Source organism: Elephantulus edwardii, unplaced genomic scaffold (genome assembly GCF_000299155.1).
Source record: "Elephantulus edwardii isolate Elephantulus edwardi_28Jun2011 unplaced genomic scaffold, EleEdw1.0 scaffold00047, whole genome shotgun sequence".
Classification (NCBI taxonomy): Eukaryota; Metazoa; Chordata; class Mammalia; order Macroscelidea; family Macroscelididae; genus Elephantulus; species Elephantulus edwardii.
The window spans coordinates 11,091,152-11,102,824 of NW_006399797.1; the positions used below are offsets into that span (position 1 = coordinate 11,091,152).

Consider the following 11,673-nt stretch of genomic DNA (forward strand, 5'->3'; position numbering starts at 1 on the left):
CAAGGAGGATAGAAGGAGAATTGATGTTTTTGAGCTGTGGTGCTGGAGAAGAGTAATGAATGTACCATGGACTGCTAGGAAAACAAACAGATTCATCTTGGAGAGAGTTAAACCAGGCTGCTCCTTGGAGGCAAGGATTCTGGAGCTTCATCTGACATACTCTGGACATTTTGTAAGGAGGGACAGGTCCTTGGAGAGGGACATCATGCTTGGGAGAGTGGAGGGACGGCGTAGGAAGGGAAGACCCTCTATGATGTGGATTGATTCAGTGACTGGGGTAATCGGGATGGGTGTGTCAGAGGCAGTGCAATTGGCACAGGACAGAGCAGTGTTTAGGGCTGTTGTACACAGGGTTACTATGAGTCGTAAGCGACTCGAGGCACATAACAACATATTTAATGACATGAAGAGCAGAGCTCCTCATAAATATTACTTAGGATTAACAAATATTATGGACATCTTTATGAGCAATATTAGTAGCACAATGATTAAAGTGCTCGCCTGCCAATCAAAAGAACAATGGGGTAGGTGTGTTAAGAGTTGTGAGACTGGCTCAGGACAGGGCAGGCTTCAGAGCTGTTGTACATTGGGTCACTGCGAGTCACAGGCGACTTGACAGCACATAACAACAACACTGTTCAAACCTAACCAACGAGTCACTCTGTAGTAGAAATATATTAACAATCTGCTTCTGTAAAAATTTACAGCCTTTGAAACACTATGGGACAGCTAGCTCTACTTTGTCCTTTAGGGTCACTATCAGTTAGAATTGACTTAGCAATAGATTTTCGTTTATTTGTATTTCTAGTCTAACTACATGATATACTTTTGAAAGTAAAACCTATAATAAAAAATGAAAACATTTTATATGCTGTACTGACTTTAATGCAGATCTTTAGTTCTTAAAACACTGTATATTGAAATACCATTAACAATTTAGCACTAATACTGAACAATTTTCCATGAAATTTACTTTTTACATTGTTTTCTTTTTTAAGTTAGATAAAATTCTACTTGTAATACAAGAAGATTTGCACTTTATCATACTAAAGACACTAACATTTTAAAATCATAATAAAACCTAATGTTAACTAATGAAAAATGTCAATCAGAAAAAATATATTCTTAATCAAATCTACTCATTAAATTATTTTGAATTGCAAATGGACTACCTATGGAAAATGTAAGATCAGGAAAAATGGAATTATTATATTTGACCTCCAAGATAGAAAAAAAAAAACAACCCACCCCAAAATACCAAGCCTCTAAGAGCCATAAACAGAATGAGAGAAAAGAAAATGATAATCAATCCAAGAAATTCAATAATGAATATACATCTAATTTTGAGACTACATAAAGAGTTGTTAACCTCCAGTAAACTACAACCTATCTGAGAGCAGATCTAGATGGTGCCCCGCTACCACTATCTTACCATTCTGACTTGGGATATAATAGAAGATTATGGTTAGGAGAAAACTTCAGAACAAAATTCATTCATTAAAAAAAAAAAATCAGACTTATAGGTCAGATAGACAGTGGAGGAATCCTCAAGACTATTGCTCAACAGGGAACAAAGCCATCCCTGGAAGTAATCTCTCAACTCTATAATACTGGAACTAGCCAATAAAACCAGCTATTTTAAGCTAGAAAGGAAACATTTATCCAAAAAGAAAGGTAAGAAGCCAGAGAATGATAAGGAAATCAGATAAATGGAAATAAACCAAGGGTAGAAATATGGAGTACCAGCATACTGCAGAGATAGCAACCACTGTCTCAGAACACTTTTGTGATTAAGATCACAAAAGTAACTTTTTTTTTTTTTTTGGTGTGCGCGTACCGTCAGATCTCAGATCTGACTCGTACAGGAGGAGATTGTCCCTCCTTTTCCCGGCAGAGCATCTGGTGGATTCGAACCATGTGCCTCTGGGATTGTAGTTGCAGCTTCTTGCCACTAGGCCACCAGAGCTCCCCACAAAAGTAACATTTAATTCTATCAAACTATTAACACTTTATGAAACAGTGAACAGTGTGGTGTTGAGTTACTGTTCAAAACAGCTTTTCTAGCCATTGACTTTGACTTTGCTGCGTAGATGGGTAGGAATATATGAACAAAGTGTGCTAGCCTATCCACATGGGACTTGGCTTTTCTCACTACTAAATTTAGCAGATTCAGTGGCAGATTTTGAGACTCTCATCATCAGGAAAGCAGCAGCATAAATACAATGCACCCTTTAGGGCCAGAAAATTTTACACCAGCCAAATCTACAGGAAAACAGCAGTAGCAGGAGAGACCCCGAGACCTAACAAGAGACAGGGCTAACATTTGGCCTGCTACCCTATGAGCTGAGAAGCCTTCACCCAAGTCTGCTGAAGACTACAGGGAGAGCCATCATTGCCAGGACTAAGAGCCTTGTAAGGCTGAAGGCTGATGGGTTTGTGAGCAAACTTCCGAAGCTGTCCTAAGAAACTGTATCCTGTTAATCTCACTAATAAACCCCGTAATCATGAATATAGTTCCATGTGTTCTATGAGCTTCTGCAATGGATTTTGGACCCAGCAGAGCAGGTATATTGGTGTTGGAACTGGTAGAAAGAGGTAAAGGAACATGATGGACAGGCCTGACCTCATGGGAGTTCTGTGCTGTGATGACGGTAGTAGTTCCCCTGGTGACATTAATAGAGGTCTGATGTGGCTGTCCTCATGTGACCCTTGTTCCTTTCATAAACATATATTGCTTTCAATTATTTTTTATTAGCTGCTTCTAATAAACGCAACAGATGCAGGAACAGATTGATGACATCCAAGTAGAGGCTGATGGCTGCCAGTATATACTCTTCAGGTGACAGCCTATGCATCAGTGAGTGGGTGTCATAGATGATGAAGCCGCAGAAAAGCAGGGCTCCCCCAGCAGCAAAGACCAACTCCAGTGTCTCGCTATAGAAGAATAACTGTAGGCAACAAGTAATATGTTTGCATTTTAGAACAGGCATAAGAGAAACTACTTGCTGCACTAAACTATTACAATATATTTAATACTGGTGTACAACTTTGAATATAAATGTTCAATATGAAGAAAGATATGGTGGGTTACCCACACTTCTGCCGGATGGAAGGTAGACTAGATGAATGGATGGAGAGCTTCCTTTCCACTAAACTACCCACTTGAGTTTCAATAGCAGCATCAAATTTATTTAGAAATATTTTTTTTTAAAAATGAAATGTGCCACTTGGAGGCTGACAGTTACATATAGCAGCCTCTTTCTATGTGATTTTTTTATTGTTTATCTTTTAATAATACTGATCAATGTAAGACCTTCATTTTATAAAGTCTGTAACAATCTATATATACATGTCCAACATAATTAGAACTGTCCTATTTTAAGAGCTCTAATTTCAGAATTTTTAAAAATTATTATATAGGTAGTACCCAGTTTCTGAGATATTTGAGTTGTAATGAACTTTACTTAGGACCAATCAGGTACTTGGAGCTCTGGTGGCCTAGTGATAAGAAGGCTATGCTGTCAACCAAAAAGGCAGGCAGTTCAAATCTACCAGCTGCTCCATGGGAGAAAGGACCAAACAGGTGCCTGCATTCATGCTTCTTATTGTTAGTAATATAAACTATGTACGTTTGTAATACTATGTATTTATGTAACATTATACATAGTATTATTACATATGTACGGAATATTATAATGTAGTGTACATGTCTTAGAAGGAGGAGTGGCATCCACTTCCATAGCTTGCCTCCGGAAACCCTATGAACCTGGAGAGAGGATGAAAGGCACCCACGCGTCGAGGACTCTCCTTCATAGGGTCGCTATGAGTCACCTGCAACTCGACGGCACTTAACAAGAACAACAGTGTACATATGTAATATTAGGTACATTTACCTAGTACATAGTTGTTGGAATCAGCTCAGAGCTGACCCTCCACTGGGTTTTCAGAGGGAGTTTAATCATATGGGAGAATATCTGTTTTTCTCCTGTGAAGCAGAAGCCAGATTCAAACCATGTGCCTTTGGAATGGCAGTGCAGTGCCTTACTTTTGGGCCACTAGAGTTCCCTAGTACATAGTACAATGTACTATGTAAATTTGTACTAGGGGAGCTCTGTGACTTAGTGGTAAGGAGTTGTGCTGCCAACCCAAAGTCAAGCAGTTAAAATCTACCAGCTTCTCTGCTGGAGAAGAAGGGCAAATTCTTCCCATACACTTTACTATTTCTGAAAATCCACTGAAGGGTCAGCTACTGGTTGATACCGACTCCATAGTACATAACAATAACAACTACATAAAATGCTGTACCACCTAATTCCCTGTTATCATTCTCAGATGTTCACTTGCAGATGTTCCGTGTCATGATTTACTTTTCAGACACTGCTATATAGTAAGCTATGGCTGGTCTATAATGAAGTCTGTGTGGGAGCCATTCTGGATAGAAAGCTGGACAGTGTGTTCAGCTCTTACTCACATGGAGAACTGTATGTCTCATGTGGCCAAGGACCATTACCACTTCAACTTCAGACTAGGCCTAAAGTGTGATATTCAGTGTTTTGTACCATCAGAAGCATCAGTTGTTAATTTCATTGTCCGAGTAAATTTTTTTATGATTTATGTATTTTCAAATGCATATATGTATTAAAGTATATCTGTAAGGTTATATGTAATATTTCCAGTTCCCCAAAACAAAGATCCAATGCATAAAGATAATAAAAGACAGTAAATAGTGAAAACTCAAAAGAAAATGAACTAGTTTACTTGTTTCAGAAACCGACCTTTGATGGTGTCATTGGACTGGAACTCTCTTGTAAGTTGGGGACTAACTATATTGACACAGAATTATTTTCAAGTTACCATTCTAAATCAACTCACCCTTAAGAATCCCGACAAGCACAAAATCCACAAAACCGTAAATAGCCTATAAAAAACAAAATATAAATAATTTAGACTATTATTTAATATAAAAACTTTGTAAGCCTATTTTAAATTTTCTGAGTAAAAAACCTTGTAAAGAGAAATCTGTATTTTTGCCAAAGAATAATTAAAATGTAAGAATTCATGAACATGCAATGATAGCTATGATACTCATTTTGAATTATTTATTTTAGGAATCGAAAGCCCAATTGGTTATTCAAAATTGGTTTTTATGATTTACAAAACTAATTTAAGAGTATTATTTTAAAAGTTTTTCATTGGAAAAAAATACTAACATATGCAGAAATTGTGGATGCATCTTAATTCAGAAAATTATAAAGCTTTCTAGAAAGTACATATGTGAACAAATGAAACATAATGGCATTTAAGCCAAAAAATACCAAGTTATTCTAAGTACATTCATATCTATTAAAATTTCTGTTCTGTTCTACCATTCCAGACAAACAAAAACCAAAGCCATTGCTTCTAAGTCGATTCTGACTCCATTAAGTTTCTGAGGCTGTAAACCTTTATGGGAGGAGACTTCTCCCTCAGTACAGCTGGTGAATTCAAACCAAGGACCTTTCAGTTAGCAGCACAGTATGTAGCATACCATGCCATCAGAGCTCTTTATTTAACTCTAGACAACAGAAATGTGCCACAGCTATAATTTTATGAATTGCCATTCAATCGTTATGAAGAATAATTACATGACAATATCTAAGAAAGTCAACCTTGTTATCAAGAGGTGTTGGTAGGTTAAGCATCAGTCTGTTAATAGAAACCATCAGCTACACAGATGGGGAAAGATGAAGCCATTTCCTCCCTTCCATAAGAGATTTACAGCCTCTGGAAACCCTATCTTAACAGTTCTACATTGTCCTCTAGAATCACTCTGAGTCAGCATTAAGTAGACAGCAGTGAGTTATGGAGGAGTTCTTAACTAACAATCAAAACGCATGAAACAGAGGCTAAAGGATAATGTTCTCTGGGAAGAGAAGAAGCTGAAATACAGAAAAGCTTGTTTACCACAACAGTTCTAGAGAGTATACTAGAAATTGAAGGGAGCAGAACAGAATAGGAGGAAATTGAGTTGAGAACTCCAAGAGGTAACCTTTCATTACATATATCACAAAAATATGTATTCAATACTCTCCCCCAAAATAAAATCATGGCCTTTCTCTAAATTAAAACTCCATTCTAATAAAGTTAAACAGGTTGTACAATGAATGATCAGTACTAACTGACCAACAATATTATTTTCTTGATAGACAATTTTGGTAACCTGAATTACAAGAGAAAGAAAGTTAGTTTTGCAACACTAGACATATGTAAATATTGAGTGTTGTAATGAGAAAAAGAACAGAAAGTGACTGGGTAATTACGTAGGGGGAAAAACAACCCAGAAGTCACTGGAAGGTTAGAAAGGAGACTCTGCATTCCCACCAAGTGAAGCAAGAATGTATCATTATTACTAGTGTGTTGAAGTATGCAGGTTCATCTACATAGATTGGAAAAGTTCTGAAATTCATGCATGTATCTCTAAAACCCAGGAAAAGAACCTTTAAATATGTAGATGGTCTTGACAACATTTATACTAAGACAAAGGCCTAGCAATTTTAGGCAATTTTCACACCTTCATAAAATGTCTAAGTTTAGCCTCTGGAAGGCTGATGGTTTTGGCATTCACTGTCTTTCCATTCCAGAGGAATCAAATGACTCAGTCACTTACCATCTCCTGTGTGCTTCAGGTGAGTAAGATCTGACCCTGGTATTCAAAGACATGCTTTCCCATTGCCTACCAATAAAAGTCAATACCCAGAGATAGCAGCATGGTATTTCTCTTAAAGTAAACACCAAAGACTTCTATTATTGCAAAGAGTATAAAACTTACCCTGCTCCAAATTTGCTAAAATCTTTCTTTGACTGTAGAGTATATGCAGTCAAGCCAAGAAATACTGCAGTTGTCAATATAAAAGCTTGTAGAACAATATAGACATCATAGAAAGTAACTGTAAAATTAAAATATTGATTAAAAATGCATATAACTTTATTAAGTAAAAAAATGGCTCTTTCTGGCATTTAACAGAAGTACTTTCATCTCTTTTTGTAGAGACCCTGGTGGTATAGTGGGTTAAGCACTGGGCCATTCACTAGCCAAAAGGTCAACAGTTCAAACCCATGTGCCATTCTACGGGAGAAAAATGAGAACAACTGCTGCCATAAAGGTTTACTACCCATAGGGAAACTCTATTCTGTTCTAAAGAGTCACTGTACACCAGACTCCACTTGATGGCAATTGTTTATTTGTATCCTTTTCCATTTAGAAACAACTGTAGAAATATCCCAATTCAGCCATAATATAATACAGAGGCTCCAAAAAATTCCAAGCATACAAAAATAAGGAGCTCGTGAAGGAGTTATATTATTCTGAAGTTAATGAAATAACTAGCAAGATATGGCACAAATAGGAAGTCAGGATTTTCAGAAATATGAAAGAATAATTCTCAACCACTCCTGTCTCAGCTACAATTTATTAACAATTGTGGTGGTTGTCTATTATGGCTTAAATATTAGTAGTAATGATTTTGTTCTTGTGGCTGGCTTGGATAGAACCATTGGTTCAGATGAATTCTAGGAGCTCTGGTGTCTGAATGAGTAAGAGTTGTGCTACCAACCCAAAGATGGTCAGTATGAACCCACTAGCTGTTCCACAAGAGAAAGACGGGCACCCTTCTTCTGTTTGACTTAAAGACTCTGAAAACCTGCTGGAAGGTTGGCTATGTGTTGGTTCTGACTTGACAGTACATATTAACAATAGCATTAATAATAGCAGTCACTTGGCTAGCTGCCACTGATCAACTGTCCAACTCAAGGAAATTGGGCATGAAAAACTGATACTGTCTGGGGTTGACTGTCATTCTCGCACCCTGAAGAAGATATAAATCAACCATGATTTTTATCTAAATCTTCATTATCACAGAATACATGATTGTAGCTTTGGCATTAAATATGCTAACAAAAGGACAATATATAACATTAAGTTCTTTGAACTCAAAACTGTGATTTTTTAATTTTCAGATTAGTTATCAAAGTTATTCTACTAAAAAATGTTTATAATAATTTTTGTTTATGTCATTACAGGGATAGGAAGATGAAAACAGAAATAACAAAACATGAAGGTAGTTTTGATACTTGTAAGTAATTTCAGTATACAATTAGGCAGAAAAAATATTGTAAGAAAAATAATATCTTAGATGATCCTCTCTATGTATTTCTGCTTCCAATTCCAATCACAATGAAACTAGTACCCTTCATCCTTTATACCTGTTGAGGGAGAGAGAAGGCAAAAAATGAACTTGATAATAAAATTAAGAGTAAATGAACAATGACACTCCCAAGATGAGTAGTTGATTTTCAGTGACTGCACCACGTTTCTAGACTGTAAATCTCTACAGGAGAAAACTGCCCATCTTTCTCCCTGCAGACATGCTAAGCACTAAGCTACCAGAGTTCTTTATGACAACCATGTTGTTCTTGGGTGCCATCAAGTTGGTTCCAGCTCATAGTGACCCTATGTACAATAGAATATAATAACCATAAAGATTTAAACAAATAAAATGCTACTGCTTCTAATAGTTGATTTTGACCTTTTTTGGAGGACAAAATTAACCAATTCGGCAAGACAGTAAGAATAAACAAGTTTTTATTAAAGACATATTACATAGGGCACAATTATACAAGACACCTGCAAACACATACTTAAAACCAAACACAGAATTATCAGTTTCTTTTTATGCCAAGTGAAAAGCAGCAAGAATATAACATTAAAGTACAGTGCAATGTAGGAAACTTCAAGCAGCTAAACTCATGTGACCACCATGTATAGCTCAGAACACATGTTATCAGTTCCCTTAACATCCCCTCAAATTAGGGAAAAGACCAGTATTTATTGTCTTATTTTTATAAATAATAAACACAAATGAACCAGTCTCTTCTAGTCTTTTCCCCCCCTTATTCTTTTGTACTGCTTCCATGGTAAATTGAACTCTATGAAGTATAAACATTTGAATTGTGCTTATATTTTAAGAATTCTTCCTTTTATGCAGTATTTTTGAAATATGAAATTTCATGAGGTTATGCTTTAGCCCGAAATACTTTTCACCATAAAGATCTGAATATGTTAAAAAGATACTCTTAACATATATTGTAGCACAATTATAGCTTACCAACAATGGCCACAGTCAGAGCTTCCAATAGTGTCTAAGAAAAAAACAAAAAACAAATACAAAATAATGTCAATGCATGTACAATTTTTACTGTCTCACATAATATAAAAACAGACTGCGTGGATCATACATAACAAACTGTGGCTGACTCTGAGAAGAATGGGAATCCCAGAACATTTAATCGTGCTAATGCGAAACCTATACTTGGACCAAGAAGCAGTCGTCAGAACAGAGCAGGGCAACACTGCATGGTTCAAAATTGGGAAGGGTGTACGCCAGGGATGTATCCTATCTCCATACCTTTACAACCTGTATGCAGAACAGATTATCTGAGAGGCTGGGCTCTATGAGGAGAGGCATGGCGTTAGGATTGGTGGATGATCTATCAACAATCTGCATTATGCAGATGACACAACCCTGCTCGCTGAAACTGAGGAGGACCTCATGCACTTACTGCAGAGGGTCAAGGACTGCAGCCTTCAATATGGACTGAGGCTCAATGTCAAGAAGACAAAAATTCTCACCACTGGACCAATTGGTAGCATCAGGATGGATGGCGAAGAGATTGAGATTGTTCACAGCTTCAGTTTGCTCGGCTCCATGGTCAACACTTTTGGCACCAGTAGCCAGGAAATCAAAAAACGTATTGCGATGGGAAAATCTGCGGTTAGGGACCTCTCTAAAGTACTCAAGAGCAATGGTGTCTCTCTGGAAACTAAGGTCCACCAATACAGGCCATGGTTTTTGCAATCACTTGTTATGCATCAGAGAGTTGGACAATGACTAGGGAGGATAGAAGGAGAATTGACGCCTTTGAGCTGTGGTGCTGGAGAAGAGTATTGAATGTACCATGGACTGCCAAGAAAACAAACAGATTCATCCTAGAGAGGGTTAAACCAGGCTGCTCCTTGGAGGCAAGGATTCTGGGGCTTCGTCTGACATACTTTGGACATGTTGTAAGGAGAGACAGGTCTTTAGAGAGGGACATCATGCTGGGTAGAGTAGAGGGACAGCGCAGGAGGGGAAGACCCTCTATGAGGTGGATTGATTCAGTGACTGGGGTAATCAGGATGGGTGTGTCAGAGGCAATGAGATTGGCACAGGATAGAGCACGGTTTAGGGCTGTTGTACATATGGTCGCTATGAATCACAAACGACTCGACGGCACATAACAACAACAACAACACATAATATAGAGTCTAATGTGATTCTCATTCTTCTCAATGTTAGCCACAATTTGTTGTGATCTATGCAGTCAATGCCTTTGCACTGTCAGTGAAACACAGACAGACATTCCTCTGGTGCTCTGACACTGGCAATGATTTCACCAGTGCCACAGCCCCTTCTAAACCCAGCTTGTAGTTCTGGTAGTTCTTCAGGAGGATTTTGCTTGCATGTGATATTAGTGGTATTGTTCTATAATTCTCACACTCTGCTGGATCACCTTTTCTTGGAATAGGAATAAATATGGATTTCTTCCAATCTTTTGGCCAAGTAGCTTCCTCCAGATTTCTTGGCACAGCCTGGTGAGCACATACAGGGCTGCATCTGTTTGTTGAAATATGTCAATTGGTATACCATCAATTCCTGGTGCCTTGTTTTTTGCCGATTCCTACAAAGCAGCTTGAGCTTTTTCCTTCACCACCATTGCCTCTTGAACATAAGTTGTTTCATGAAATACTTCTGTATCAGCCAGGTTTTTTTTGTAAAGTGACTCTGTGTACGCCTTCCTTCCTTTTTTGATGCTTCCTGGATCATTCAATATTGTACCCATAGGATCCTTAAATATTGCAACTAAAAAAAAAAGTACTGTAACTCGAGGCTTGAATTTGTTCTTCAGTTCTTTCAGCATAAGAAATGCTGAGCAAGTTCCATCCTTTTGATTTTCCAAATCTAGCTCTTTGCATATTTCATTATAATACTTTGCTTTGTCTTCCTGAGTTGCCCTTTGAAATCTTCTCTTCAACTCCTTAACGTCTTGATTTCTTCCCTTTGCTTTGGCTTCTCAATGTTCTAGTGTAATATTCAGAGTTTCCTCCAATATCCATGTCGGTCTTTTCTTCATCCTTTGTCTTTGTAATGACCTTTTGTATTCTTCATGGATAATATTTTTTATATCCTCCCATAGCTCATATGGCCTTCACTTATTAGTACTCAAGACTTTAAATCTGTTCCGGAGATGGTTTTGAAATTCAAGTGGGATATACTCAAGGTCAACTTCTGCTTTTTATGGATTTAATTTTCTTTGACTTCAATTTGAATGTGCATATAAGTAGTTAATGGTCTGTTCTAAAATCAGCACCTAGCCTAGTTTTCACAGCTGATATTGAGCTTCTCCAATGATTCTTTTCACAGATGTAATCAATCTGATTCCTACGCAGAACGTAAGATTAGGTTCACACATACAGTAGCAGCTTATGTTTATTATAACAGATCATTCGAGAGGCTGGATTTTATGAACAGAAATGTTGCATCAAGACAGGAGGAAGACTCATCAACAACCTACGTTATGTAGATGACAAAACCTTAC

The 11,673-nt window shown here is 37.4% G+C and overlaps 1 protein-coding gene across 2 annotated transcripts in view; it reads right to left on the bottom strand.

Moving 5' to 3' along the window:
* Positions 1–2,741: 2,741 nt before the first annotated feature.
* Positions 2,742–11,673, bottom strand: part of TMBIM4 (transmembrane BAX inhibitor motif containing 4) — an 18,437-nt gene continuing 9,505 nt past the window's right edge. For both annotated transcript variants that reach the window (XM_006886066.1, XM_006886065.1), the window contains exons 4-7: positions 9,144–9,177; positions 6,809–6,926; positions 4,873–4,918; positions 2,742–2,948 (exon numbers count right to left, since the gene is read on the bottom strand). In XM_006886066.1, coding sequence (XP_006886128.1) covers positions 2,742–2,948; positions 4,873–4,918; positions 6,809–6,926; positions 9,144–9,177 — 405 coding nt within the window. The remainder of the gene's footprint in view (positions 2,949–4,872; positions 4,919–6,808; positions 6,927–9,143; positions 9,178–11,673) is intronic.